The sequence below is a fragment of the Diorhabda carinulata genome, chromosome 3 (genome assembly GCF_026250575.1).
Source record: "Diorhabda carinulata isolate Delta chromosome 3, icDioCari1.1, whole genome shotgun sequence".
Taxonomy (NCBI): Eukaryota; Metazoa; Arthropoda; class Insecta; order Coleoptera; family Chrysomelidae; genus Diorhabda; species Diorhabda carinulata.
The window spans coordinates 29,109,369-29,124,237 of NC_079462.1; the positions used below are offsets into that span (position 1 = coordinate 29,109,369).

The following is a 14,869-nucleotide window of genomic DNA, read 5'->3' on the forward strand; positions in this document are numbered from 1 at the left end:
TTGTGGCGCAAACTGGTAGCCTATCTGGAGGAGGTGGAGAGGACCAGGCGCGCAAGAGAGAAATGCGATTACTCAAAAATAGAGAAGCGGCTAGGGAATGTCGAAGGAAAAAAAAAGAGTACATAAAGTGTCTAGAAAACAGGGTAGCGGTCCTAGAAAACCAAAACAAAGCTCTTATTGACGAACTGAAATCGCTAAAAGAACTGTATTGTCAACAAAAGAGTGAATGAGAACCTCAATTACTTAAAATAAGGTGAAGGACTGAGTTTAAAAAATTGTGAGGGATCGAAACCGAGATGGTGGTAGGAGAGTGCAATGTCAACAACAGTATTGTTTTAATTGTTTTGAGACGCGTTTTGTTGGATTGTATTCCAGAGTTTATCGTCACTCAGCAAGATGTTGGATAATAGTTATCGTTTGTATACAGGATAAGCTCGAATTATCAGTCAATATCTTCAATTGAAAATTATTTATTGTTGTGTATGTTTTATAATATAAATAACATTTAAATTGTTTGGTAAGTACCGTTTACAGAATACGGAACTCTAAGATAATATAAAATATATCAAGAAAACGAATTTATAGCACTCAAAAAATTAGTTTGTGAACATTTAATAATTAAATCCACCCGGAATCAACTATATGTGAAAACTAATACGATTATACAAATGTACCTATTAATTTAATATAAAAATGTGGTAGTTAATTCTCCAAAACAGCAATATTTTCGATATAGTAACATTTTTCACGTGTTTCATTCAATAATACGTTTACAACGACAAGATTTATTTATCTCTAATTAGTCAAGCCACTGCCCTCGGACTTTTATACTTTATTAGAGTAAATTTCTTTAAATTAGTTCATTTTTTTCATGATGCTTACAATGGATAAGAGGAATAAGCTTGTTGGTGTCAGGTTCTTCTTGTAGTCTGATTAAGGTTTCTCTATCTTCTGTTTTTTCTCTCTTTTTGTCCTCAGTTCCTTTTTTTGGTCGATTAATTTTTCTAATACCAAATTTTGGTACTCTCAATTTGAAGATTACAAAAAAAACTTTATCATGTAATTTTGACATTACCTTCTTTTCCTTTTACCTCGTCAGATGTCTGATGTGGGTTCCGGTTCTCCTTATACCTATTCTTTCCTCTATTTTCCTCTTTTTTTTGATAAGTTATTTCTCTGATACCAAATTTTTCGTTTTATCTTGTGCCCATATCCCATCCTTGCTTCTTTTTGTTCCCAGTTCCTTTATTTGGTTGATCCCATTCTTTCTTCATTTCTCTTTTTTTTAAAGTATATTTGCAATCTTGTATCATTTATCTTGTCAATTTATATGTGTTTATATTTATATTTTGTTCAACCCATTTATCTGTTTATTCATTTTTTCCCTTATCGATTTTTTAAAACTTTTGTAATGTGTTCTTTATCTTGTCATTCTTCTATTATTTATGTTGTTAATCTATTTATATTTGATATATTGACATTGACAGTAATGACACATTTTTATTACACTAGCGACACGATTGGCAGGTGGCAGAACTAAATTTGTCTTGCCGAGATTTACATACATGTTTACCTTCTTTTTGGTATGTTCTTTGTATTTAGGTATAAATTTGGTTATTTCCCTTGTTTTTTTTATTTCTTCACTTAGTCAACAATTTGTCCTCTACAATGAGTTGCGCAGTACCGGTTACCAAATAAACAAAATTATTCCTTGTATTAAACAAATATTGTTTCTTTATCGAATATATTGATAATTATTGTAATACTTTTGGATTTTGATTTAAATAAAAAGAATTACCGCATTTTTTGCTGATCTAATAAATATTTAAACTATTTTTATACATTTTATGATATAGCATAAAATTTGATATTGTACATTTGGAAGCCGAAAATTCGGAACTATCGAGACCCCAATTATTCCGGATATTTGGATTAAATATACAAGGTCTCCAAAATATGGAAAACTCTATTATCTATTTGTTAAAATAATTTTTTCTTGATTCATTGTAAGAAATTTAACATTTGAGTTTTTAAAATTAAATTTCTAAATCAGTTCTTTTAACATTGTCGAAAATAAGGGTAGTTTACTGTTGATTAAAACTTTTTGTTCTCCTTAGAGTTTTAAAAAACAAATTTCTGATGAATAGATGATACAAAAGGATTTTATGGTGTAGACTTGATGAAACTCTGTGAAATAAAATTTTTTAATCCCTTTTATAACCGTGTCCATGACATATTCATTGGTTTCTTTCCGCTATTATCGTTTTCAATTTCCTCTTCACTTTTGTTGTGACTGAAGACCTAAGAACGCTGGTCAGCTCTGGAGCCCTTTTGTACTATTTAAATACATTTTTATGTTAAATAAAAAATCCGGCATTTGGTTTCAGCATTTTCGGCATTCCACCATATAGGAATGAAAGACTTTGTAATATTATATGATAATTTATCAAAAAAATAGTGACATACACTTTCATGTTTTTTTTAAGTAATTGGTTACATTCAAATCATATTGGTATTAGTAAAAATAAAAAACTAGCTCTAAATGTACATTTAGAGCCAAAAATGAATGAGTTCCTGGATCGTTGATAATTTTTATTTATTAAAATATTAAACATTTTTTATACCTTGAAAATAGGATCATAACAGAAGATAGAAGGCTTGTGATCACGAAGTGTTGTATTTTTTTTTAATGAACTCGATGTATATATTTAGTGAGATGTATAAAGAATCTTGCTGTTGAAATATTTCCAAAAAATCGAATAACATTCATATAAACTTTAAAGATATAGCACGGTGTTCCTTAACCATACTTGAACGTCTTCGATCTACGTATTACACTTGAACAAGAGCACGGATGCAACGTTTTAAGCCTATTCAGAAAATCGGTTTTCTCAGCTCCAATTTTACTTGACGGCTGGAGAGTCATGAGTGATCTCGCTACATGCACTTGCCAACTTCAAATGTCTGGAAGAGGCTCTTGTGTCAACTGGAACTTAAATGGAAACAAATGCAAATCCTTTTGCAAAATTGTGGCCAAAGTTGTTCTTTGAAGACCAAGCTCCTCAACACGGCGTCGATTTGAGGTTGTTGGATTGTTTTGAACACTTTCTTGAGCAGCAGTAATGTTTTCAGCCGATCTTGCAGTAGGTTGTGGTGCATGCTTGCGCCTATCAGCTACAGTCACTTTCTTCGAAATCATTCACTACTCGATAAATAGTGCGTCTTGTTGGTACGTTGTTTCGCCCGACTATAGGGATGGTCCGCGAGCACAGAACATTCGTCTAGACCTACTAAAATGTTGATAAAAGGTTGATAAAGACGAATTAACTTGTTCTTTACCTTTCAACGTACTAGATTCATTCACAGCTTTTTTAAAATTGGTTATGAAAGATGCTTTGGAGTGGCATGCATGTTTGATTCCTAATTAAATTGAAGCATTTACCACATCGCTTTTTAACTGAAGACTATCTTGTCTTACCAGCAAGCTGATCTACTTTTTAAATTGATGGAAAAATATTTTGTCTTTTATGAAAATTATTAACATAGAAAAGGTGAATGTAATTTATTTATACAATCATTAAATCAAGAAATTTTCTAAATTCAAACCCCTATCATTTTCCAAGAGTTGGAGAAACCGATTTTCTAAATAGGGTTAAAACGTTACATTTCTGTTGAAGTTTAAGTATATACATAGATTGAAGACGTTCAAGTAATTTTCATTTAAGTCTGGTTAAGGAACACCGTTATAGTTTTCATTTGGCATTAGGTCGAAATTAAAAATCTTCATCGTGTAATTGAACTTACTATACTAAATTCATGTGAGATTATCTATTGGAATGCCTTTTGGAAACTATTGTATATAACATTTACTAGTAATTCATTTTTATTTTGATGCATAACAAAAATTCGATATTTGTAGATATTTCTACAGTCCCGACCTGTAGAGTGCCTTCTAGATTATATAACAGTGTGCATTTCGTAGGACTTGTAAAATTTTTGAGCAGTGCCATTTTTATTGTGAAAACAAAAATTATTTGTGTTACGAAATTGCACTCGATGATTTTCATCTTTCCAAAAAATTAATGTATCATAATACATTTTTATATTAATATATATTCACCAGTTAAATTAAAGCATAATTTCGATTTTTCATGAATTTTTAGCAAAAAATTAGTGTATGGGGATGAAGTGTTCCCTTGAACATTATACGTTGTGTGATCCTTTGCAGTGACCTTCATATGCTCTGTAGTGACCTTCTCGATGATAATAATAAAAATTAGAAATCATTTATTATTTATCATTGATAACAAAACATCAACTCATAACTGACATTTTTGTTACATAACTGGTGAGGTGCGACTTGGCAAACCTCGAATTTAAATGACGCTGGTTGTTTAAAAAAAATAGGAAAAAAGAATCTGGTATCTATTTTTGAATAATTTTACTCATAAAATTTAAAATTGAGATAGAAAATCTTTGCAATAATAAGATACTGAGTTGAACTTCATACAAGCTAGAAAAGTGAGGTTATAACCAAAATGACGTTAGACCATAGACAACAAGAAATATTTTCGTATTGCTAACATAACAATTAAAATGTCCGCATGCGTATAGAAAAAATATTGAAACTGGTGAACTATATATGGATTTATATGAGGTATATACGTAACTTGAAATTAACGATATATTTTATGACTTAGTACAGTTTATTGAGATCCTTTTTTAATTTAAATATTTGAAATTCAACGAAAGGTGGAAATCATTTATAACGACCGATAATGGTCTTTACAGAAAAATGTTTGTACATATTTGTATGTATGTAAATGTATTTTTACATATCAAAAAAAGAAAAAAAAATACTTTCGCACAGCCAAAGTGAATATTTGTAAACCACGGTGGAACGATAATGGTTTTTTGAGTAAAAAATATGTTTCCACCCTTATTGTTGCCTTGTTAAATTAATTGAATAAATAGAACTGAGTTGCAAGATAATATTTTTTTTAATTATTACAGGAGGTGATTAATCATTTTAATTATATGTGAATATACTGATATTTCCGTAATCTTTATGATAAATAATGCAATGTATTTTTTGTTAATAATTAGATTCTTAGATATTCAACACTTATTCGAACAAGTCAGTTCTATGTATTGGAATTTCTGAAAACAAATATTTCCAATTGCTATTTTTGGTAGTTGTCTTAATTAGGGAATTTGTAAATAAGATTATTATCTACTATATGTTTAAGTATTAGTTGAAATTGATTTATTATTAATAATAAAGTGAATATTTTATTTCATATGTGTTTTTATTCCCATAACAATTATTATGTATATCTACGTAAACTTGATACCTTCGTAGGTCCATATTAAAGTAAATACTTACTACCCTGTACAATAAAGGGCACGGACACAACGAGGACCATCAACTTTCGACTATAGCACACACCACGCTTTACCCTACGCGCACTGGTGGTCATCTTAAGGCTGAAACCATCGCACTTTTATACCAGCTAAGTGATAACAAGCGTCCTATTAACAAATTTTTCGATATCTTCTTCAGAAAAGAAAGATATTCTGTATATTCGGATAAAAAGCCGCGGTATGCGATCGTGTACCTTACTGGTTAACAAGGACCGATTGACTCACTCAAAGAAACTATTTTTTCCTTATGATTTCTGTAGGGCCAATTTTACAACCTAGGGTAAGACTGGAGATTAAACTAAAGTTCAAAACAAGATTGCTCTACATACACTTTTCTACCAGTTGTCACCAGCGCGGAGGTATAACAAAAATTTTCCCGATATTAGTTTGTTAAAGTTGAATTGATTGAGAAAGTTGTATAAACAATAAAATTGTGCTTCTGGTTAACCTTGTGAAGAAATACAGAGAAACAGTCGACTTCAAAAAAGTGATACGGTAACTTGGGAGGACAAGGAAAACAATTGGGAGGAGTTGGGAAGTTAATGATGAAAATAACAAAAACGGTTTTTGAAGAACTACAATAAATTTAAAACGCGGGGCAATTTGAAGATTCGCTTTAAAACGAATAACTTGTTTTTTGGGTGCGCCGACAATTTATCATCATCCTCTTCGAGCTCATAAAATATAATATGCACATCTTCAATCATTCTAACATAACCTTTTTATAATATTATAAAAATGTAAACAATTTGAAAAAATTAGGGTTCGAATCCTCCATTTCATGTTGTGCAAAAAACGGTATCTTTGAGGTTGGAACTTCACTTATAAAATTGGGCATTAGAAAGAGAAGAGTGGTGATTAGATGAAGAATAACCATCTTATTAAATATAAATTAAAAATAAATAAGGTTGCAAAGAAAGAATTTCCAGAAAGGAATAAAAAAGGCTTGTGCAGAATTAGTCATAAATTTAAATTGAAAAGATCCGGCATCTCATTACCGTTCAAGTTTTACCATTTGTACAAATATGCTACACAAATGTTGACATAATATACCGCACGTAAAAATGTTTACGTACGATTCTAAAGATCAAGAGCATTAACTAGGAAACTTTTGATATTTGTTTAAAAATTTATTTAAATACAATTAATATAATATAAAAGTAACCTGTAATTTCAAAGAGACAAATTTATTGTGTTATATCCTTAAAAGTAACATTTTTTAACTTCGTTTTTAACAAAACTTTTATTACAAATTGAGCAGACCAAACTTTGACAAAGCTCTAATAAACATGATCTACAAAATAGATGATTGCAGGGAATTTTATACAAAAAATTAGATTCAGTCTTACACGCACCACACTTATTGATAGTACTATTTGACTCGTCACTAGTAAATATAGTGAAGTTTGCACTTCTTTTAGCATTAGCTATTGCTACCTCCAAATCACCATCATCACATTGAACTGACATTCTTTCTCTTGAAGTATCACTTTCACTAGAATTACTAATAGCACGTCCTAATATTCTTTTTGTAGTAAGTAATTCTGGCCTATGGGAGTTCTGTAGCATAAACATGTCTATTCTACTTTTTAATGCTACATTCATCACTGGTTTTAAACTATCATTAAACTTAACACCTGTGAAAGGATCACATGGTTTTCTACCAAAACACTTTTCACTTTCTAAATGTTTCTCTAATGTACTTTGATCGATAGTTTTTCCACACGGTAAGGTCATAGGTATGGTCATGATTTCATATGTTAAATCATCTTTAAAATCTTCTGGAATTATGAACTCTTCAGTTTTAATAGTTTGCGTAGGAGAAAATTCAGTACATCTGTTAGTAGCAAGTTTAGTAATAGTATTTACAGTAACTTTGGAACATGTTTTTGAAGGAATGCCCCAAACTTCCACACTTCCGAGGCAAGGCACTGATTTATCTGTACGAAAAATTAACACTTTTATTCCCGTAGCATTCAAGAAATATTTAAAAGTATCAGATTTGAAAAAAACTTTTTGGAAAGAGGTATTAAAATTTGGATATGAATCATATTTTGAATACTTTCTACTATTACAGAATATTACTCCAGCAGCATTGTAAACGGATTTTCCAATGGACGTGTAATCTAAATGTTCCGTTTTTGCAAATAATTCTATACCACTACATTTCTGATTTCCTACAGTTGTATTCAACACAATGTAGTGGATATTAACAGGACATAAAAAAACAAATTCTACATCTACAGGTGGTTTAATCGAAGGATACGAAATAAATCCCCGAATCCTGTCCAAGGAATTACTGCTGATAAGATTATCAACTTCGTAATTTTCAGTTGCTGGTGATTTGCAAGAAACTTTTGGGGCCAATTTCGAATCAACGAAGTTGAACATGATGCTAAAGTAGGATGTGTATTGTTTGAATCAACTAATAAGGTTTTTTGTTGTTGTGCAATAGTCAAATGTATTACTTTATTACGTTCAATTAATTCTGATTTACGGAAAAGTTGAAAATATTTTTTAATAATTAATACATAATATGTTGTTCAGCAATTAAATCCATCCATTTAATTTTGGAATTTATTTTAAAATTATCAGATTTGACTAGAGTAGTCTAGAATACGCATGCGTAATTGAGATGCATCTTTCCAGCATTCAAAAAAACAGTTGTTATTTTCTCGTTCAGTGGAGGTCGATTAATGTGTTTGTTGTGTTTTGATTTTCGCAACTTTCGTAATTATACCAAGGTGAATACGTGATCGTTGTTCATAGTTTGCTGGAATAAGAAAACTAATGTAGTTTAAGAACATATTAAAACAAATCGTAAGTTTGTTGTTGTTAACATATTAATAAATGTTACACTTTTGGCGGTTGAAAATAGGAGTTTTTTAAATGCCAATTACTAGTCCTATTGCTATCCAAGGGTTATGTGATTTTTTACTAATTCTCTCCAATGCCTGTATGCATCATTTCCAACTTAATAATTGAATTATAAAATTCATTTTCTGTGCCTTTCAAATTGGTGTACAATCTGTAACAAAAGTTGTAGTTATCATTTCAAATGTACAATCTCTGAAACAAAACTTGTCATTTGGAGATGTAATAAAACACCTTTCAATGAGTAATCTCTCATATTGTCAGCTAAACAACTTAATACTTACCTTTGTAATTATCCAATTTATGTATAAACTAAGTGTTTAAAATGTATTAACCATTATTCCCTGCAAAATCATATACATTTTGTTAACTATTGTCTTTCGAGATTAATAGAATGGCGTCAAGCGAATGGAACTGATCTGGCAGCAGTGCCCAAGACCCCATAGTCGTGTGCAAAGTTTGGATTTGGGATATATACATGGTATTAAATCGCTTTAAACTCTAATGCTGTTTTGCTAAATTGTAATGGATTCTGATCTCATTTTTGTCTTTAGGAAAAAATATTGACATTGTTTTCAAAAAGGTCGTTTCAATTATTTAATAGACAGAAAAGTACTTATTTATTATTTTTTTTCTTACTGGGGCTATTGATATCGAATATAATAATTAGCTGTATCTGATTGAGTTTAGAGGAAGTTATAGTTTAATCATATATTATATCGTATAAAAAACATTCGACATTATAGATCTATGGAAATTTCTCGGCATTGTACTCTTTCATTATTATAATATTCGAGGTACCTAATTTCGATGCTCGAATTTAGTCTTTCATTTAATACTGTTATCTATATGCCCTATTATAGTATCGAGGAGATTGATCCATGTGGCTGTACACCATTGCCAGCTCGGAAAATTTTCCAAGATTTGACGTCGATGCTAGCTTGTTTTATAAATAAATATTGGCATTGCCGACTGTCAATTGTCAAAATTGAATAATTTATCTTGACGCTAACCTTGTAATTCAAAATAAGTTTTAAAACTGTTTTAGATAAAATGATAACGGAAAAAAAACTAGACAAGAAAGTAATCATGGATAGTTTCGAAGAGAGTGACTCAAGTGAGCAGGAGAATGGTTTTCTCTTATTTTTAAAAAGGAATAGTGATGAAGGAACACTATATCCTTTATCAGAAGGTACAACAACAATTGGAGCTTCTTTAAGTGCAGATGTTCGTATAAAATTGGAAGATGTTCGTTTAGAAGCAATTCATTGTGTTATAGAGGTCAATGAAAACAGAATTGTAAGTAAAACTTTAAATTGATTTCCACTGCTTAGTTTCTACAACTTACAGGTGATATCTCAATATTTCGTGTTTTAAAATAGGCTAATATAAATACTGTTAAGTATAGCGTGTCTTATTCCTTTCTTAATAAATCAGAAACTATCACAATTGATTAATTAATATATAGTCATACTGAAGGTTATGTTATAGTAATATTTACAAAAGTATTAATAAAATTGTCAATTTTCTTCAAAAAGATATTGAAATTTATGCAAAAAGTAAACCTTTCTACTAATATTTTTTTACAATGTATACATATTTGGTGTAGAATATGTAAAAATTTCACTTAAACTTGTTGTAGGCGACAATTATTAACAAATCCTCTAAATATCCAATAACAGTCAACAATTCTATTGTTAGAAAAGCCAGAATTCTAAGAAATGAGGATTTAATCGAAATATTTGGAAAAAGGATTCAATATAAAAACGAATTTCTTACAGAACAGGTATGTTTTTATTTTATTGTATTGAGTGATTAAAATTCTCATTATTTCATATCTGATTAACCAAAATAAATTTTGATGCAGTAAACCTTGCTTATTTTAATCATGTATTGTTATTGAAATGTTATCAAGTTAATATTTATTCTTTATGCCACTTTTTTCCTTTGGCATTAGGGTATTTTCACATTATTGAGCAATTATGAGAATTTCCAATTTTCATTATTTTATTATGTCTAGTTATCTGATATAAGTATTTTTAGTATTTTTCACTCTTTTCATTTTTTCTCTAACATATATTAAGTTGAAGGGACCATTTTGAAAGACACATTCCTGACTTTGCTAATAATTTGTTCTAATTTGTTACTTGATAATTGTCTAGTCTCTTTTAAGAAATTGCGGTCCTCTGCCAAGTGTATGAACTATTTTTCAAGGAAATACTTGATAACTCTTTTTGGGTTACTTGCAGTATTAAGTTACGAACTAGCAGCATATTTTGTTGCTTCAAGGTGGTTTTATGGAAGAACTCACCCTTACGTTGTTGCTTTATGTTGGTATCATTAAAAAACCTCCAAATCTTAAAAGATAAGGTTTTCCTAACTGGTTAAAATCCTTAGAAATTCATCATTATTCAAAATGATAATGAGTTTTTATTTTAATCAAAATGTATATTTTAGGAAATTGGTGAGGCAGAACAGAAATTGCCTGCCTTATATAGAAACAGAAAAAAATCCCCAATACCAATAAGCCAAACAGAAAGGTAAGGTTATTAATGTTTCATCTCAATTGCTAAAAATGAATTTCGAAAATTTTATTCCTTATAATTTTATGCAAGACTGATTTTGTTAGAATAAAATAACATTTTCATATAAGATCTAATCCAATAAATATTTCAGATGCTTCATGACACTATTTAATTGCAAATTAAATTATTTACTTAATGGGTTTTCATTATCTGCCTTAGTACTTTCCAAAGAGTCAAAAATGATGAACATGAGATCTATGCATATCTATTAGTCCTGATAAGATGCCATGAAGTTAATAATGGCTTCACTTAACTGGTTACTTTTTCCAAAAGAAGAACATTATATCACATCATCTATTGTAATTACTATCACATTGGTTTGTTTTTTAACATTATGAGACCCACATTACCCCGATATTACAAAAAGTGTTACTTCTGTATGTTGGTTTTGTATCTGTTTAGTATTTAAAATTTTAAAACCTTCAAGTATACTCCTATTTATTACAATATGAAATTACTATACTTGTTAAATTTTATGTTGTATTGTTTCCTTTGAAAAATGCATACTCTGTGGATTTTATTTACAAAACTACTTCCTTATATCAATTTAACCAATTTTTTATTTTTGTCTGCAGGAAACCGATTATAGTTTCCAAAGCTCTACCCCATTCCACATCTAAACGTCGTATGTCGCTACAAGAACATCGCTACAAGAATCAAACACATCTGCTAATTCCAAAAGTTTCACATAAACTTAATATGCTAAAACCACCCCAGTCGAATGCTCAACGTTTCTCAAACAATGCGAATTGTTCTAAAGATACTTCTAGGAAGTCTAATGTGAAAACTCCTAGACAGCAAGTATACGCTAGAACTTCCATTAGAAATAGCACAAAAATAAGGCAAAGCAGAAATAAAATAATCTCATTTGAATCAGAAAACCTGCAAATGTCTGCATTGTCACCCTTACCGAAATTTTCTTTGAGTGAAAATGATACTGAAGAAGATGTATTTATAGATCAGTCTCATAATAAGGAATCTAAAAATATTGGAGATCTTGCTTCACTAGAATATTTGCTTGTGCCTGAAAAACTTGAGATTGGAAAATCTATTTGCTCAGAGTCTGAAATTGAAGAAAATGTACCACCCACATATTCATCTCCAGCTTTAAATGACGAGGAAAAAAAATTAGAATTTGATGAATCTTGGCAGGGTAATAGTGTATATGCCTCAAATATAAGTAATAATAGACAAGAGTCAGGTCTTGATGACTCTGAAAGCACAGATGATAATGTTCCTTCTAGAAAATTATCTTCAACTAAAAAAAGTACAAAGAAAAAATCCTTAAATCAATCGTCTGCCTCTAGAAAATCTTTGAAAAGGAATCAACCAGATGGGATATTACAAAAACCCAAATTGGAAGATAATATATTCTCTACCAATTTATCCTTATTTAGAAAGACAGTTGGTAAAAGAAAATCAGTACAATCGAATAAGTCATTCACTATGGAAGAACAAAGTTGTAGTACTGATGAAAGCATTATACCAACATCTTCCTCAGTTAGAAAGAGCACGGGGAACAAATCTCTCCAAATAGAAAATTATTCACACATTGCAACGATTGAATCTAAAGCAAATACTACCAAGCCATCCCGGTTAAGCGTGCAACAAAGTTTCTCAAACACCGCTAAGTATTCTGGAGGAAACTCCATAAGGAAAACTAATTTAAAAACCCCTAGACAGCAACAATATGCTAGAACTACTGTCAGTAATAGTACAAAGACTGTAACAAGACGAAGTAGAAATAAGATAGCCTCAGATGAATCTGAATACCTGCAAATATCTCCGTTTTCACCTTTATCAAAATACTCAATGAGTGAAACTGATACTGAAGACAATTCGTTTATTTACCAAAATCAAAATAACAATTCTCACAATTACATAATTGAAGATCTTTCTCCGCTAGAGTATTTGGTTACATCTGATAATCTCAAAAATGATCTTAAGTCGCCTGGTACTAGAAAGTCGAGGCAAAGAAATGGCCAAGAATCCGAACTTGAAGAAAAATCTTCCTCACGTATATTCTCAATTACTAGCGCGAAAACTAAGAAAACTAGAAATAGTGCACCAAACAAGTCTCTGATTCGGACGCCAGGAAAAACGTTAAAAATGAATCAGTCAGAAGTTGTACTTAGAAAATCAGATACAAGAGAATCCTCAGTTAGAAAGACAACAAGTAATAGAAGATCAACAAAATCAAACAAGTCATTCAATATGAAGGAACAAAGCTCTAGTAATGATTGTGGTAGAGTATCAAGATTATCATCAGTTAAAAAGAGCATAACAAATAATTCAAAAAATCAGATGCCAAATAGATCAAACTCTAGCCTGTCCTCAACTAGTGCTTTAGAAGATCTTCTTGATTATGAGATTGAAAGTGATACTTCAAAAACTAAAACATTATCTTCACCTATAAAAAGCATTTCAAATACATCTGGTTCTAGACTATCATCTCAATCTTATACCGAAGAGAATTGTGAATTTTCTACAATATTATCTGAGGCTGGAGGTGATGGACAGAACAAATCACAGATTTGCACACCAAACTTTAGGAAAGTGACATCATCTTCCTTAAGTAAAAGTGTAAGGCTAAGATCTCAAAGTACCAATTGCTCCAATTTTGAGAATCAGTCGCTTTCTCCAATTAGCTTGTCCACAACTGCAGATACTTCACTAGAAAAATCTAGGAGAAGGTCTTCAGCTAGAGCAAGTATGTCTCATGTACAGACAACAACAAATTATGAACTGTCGATCCTAGCAAATGATTCCCTAGATATCAGTAGATCTGAATTTGAACAGCATCTTTCCCCTTCGAAAATGTCTTCTGTGAGAAAGGCCACAAAATATACATCATCTAACAGTAACAGTAGAGCATCTAAAGAAGAACTTATAAGTTTGGAGGATGTGAACAATTCTGTAAAGAATTCAAAGAGTCTTAGTAATACATTAGTGAACTTGTCTGAATCAGAGAAAACAATGAGTGTGTCAAATGTACAAGATAATGTAACTAAAAGACCTCTTAGAATCAGAAAATCTACTGCTCACGATGATTTCATTTATGGTTCATTTACTTCTGAAGTTTCTTTCAAAACAGATAATTCCAATAAATATGATTCTACCACTCTTCCCTTGTATACATATATAAATAATAAGAGTTGTTCAACAAAGGAATCTGAATGCTCCAACGTAAATTCTACTAAAGACAGTGAGATTGTTTCTACAGTTTCTGTATTGTATGACAATGATAGTTCAATAAATGCCACTGATGCTAATTTAAATCAAAGAAGTAGTCGTTCAATTGTTCAAACCAATTTGTCAACTCCAAACAGCCCAAGAGTTGGAAGGTAAATTCATTACTTTTAAAACTGTAAAATTTATATTTCTAACCATTTAAAGGCAATACTATTTATATGAGGGTTATTGCTGATTCGAGATTTTATACTGATGCTGTTTTTCAAAGTCAGTGGATTATGATATTGATATTAATAAATTACTCAAACAAAACACTTACCATAGTATAAAGTTTTAGCAAATGTGACATTTTTAATAGATTAAAGGCATTGGAATTGTTTGATTCTCTTTTGATTTTCTCAAGTACAAACATATACAGTTTTGGCTGCAGTGGTATATACTCATAAAATCACTAATTTTTAAAAATTTCAATCATGTAAGAAAAGCTGTTCAACTTTGTGATGCAGCCATGAAAAATAGGTTTACGTTGATCAATGAATAAAATTAAATTCTTTCTTTGCTGTGATTAAACAACTTCTCAATTTTTTTTTGTATTGTGTGTAACGTCATACTTTTATCCAATTTTTATATGTAATTGTAGTTCATCGGCAGTCAATATCTCGAAATTGTGATATTGCCATGGTTTGTCTCTGTCTCTAATAATACAGTGTACTTTATATCTTGCTAAACCAAATTTTGTTAGCATATATTTATATTTTTCTGTTTTCTTTGACATTGAATCGATTACCTCCAAC

General features: G+C 30.4%; 3 protein-coding genes across 15 annotated transcripts in view; 2 read left to right on the top strand and 1 right to left on the bottom strand.

Moving 5' to 3' along the window:
- LOC130891076 (cyclic AMP response element-binding protein B) overlaps nucleotides 1-5,300 on the top strand; it is a 28,555-nt gene extending 23,255 nt beyond the window's left edge. For all 13 annotated transcript variants that reach the window (XM_057795591.1, XM_057795598.1, XM_057795595.1 and 10 more), the window contains one exon: nucleotides 1-5,300. In XM_057795591.1, coding sequence (XP_057651574.1) covers nucleotides 1-230 — 230 coding nt within the window. In that variant the 3' untranslated portion in view covers nucleotides 231-5,300.
- LOC130891074 (RING finger protein 37) lies at nucleotides 4,425-8,759 on the bottom strand. The gene is made up of 2 exons (XM_057795588.1): nucleotides 8,583-8,759; nucleotides 4,425-8,452 (listed from the first exon to the last, which is right to left on the bottom strand). The coding sequence occupies exon 2, from the start codon at nucleotides 7,813-7,815 to the stop codon at nucleotides 6,628-6,630; it is 1,188 nt and encodes a 395-aa protein (XP_057651571.1). The 5' UTR covers nucleotides 7,816-8,452; nucleotides 8,583-8,759; the 3' UTR covers nucleotides 4,425-6,627.
- LOC130891073 (uncharacterized protein MAL13P1.304-like) overlaps nucleotides 8,051-14,869 on the top strand; it is a 15,888-nt gene continuing 9,069 nt past the window's right edge. The window contains exons 1-5 of the mRNA XM_057795586.1: nucleotides 8,051-8,244; nucleotides 9,347-9,597; nucleotides 9,941-10,084; nucleotides 10,756-10,838; nucleotides 11,459-14,227. Of these exons, the coding sequence (XP_057651569.1) occupies nucleotides 9,352-9,597; nucleotides 9,941-10,084; nucleotides 10,756-10,838; nucleotides 11,459-14,227 (3,242 nt within the window). The 5' untranslated portion in view covers nucleotides 8,051-8,244; nucleotides 9,347-9,351. The remainder of the gene's footprint in view (nucleotides 8,245-9,346; nucleotides 9,598-9,940; nucleotides 10,085-10,755; nucleotides 10,839-11,458; nucleotides 14,228-14,869) is intronic.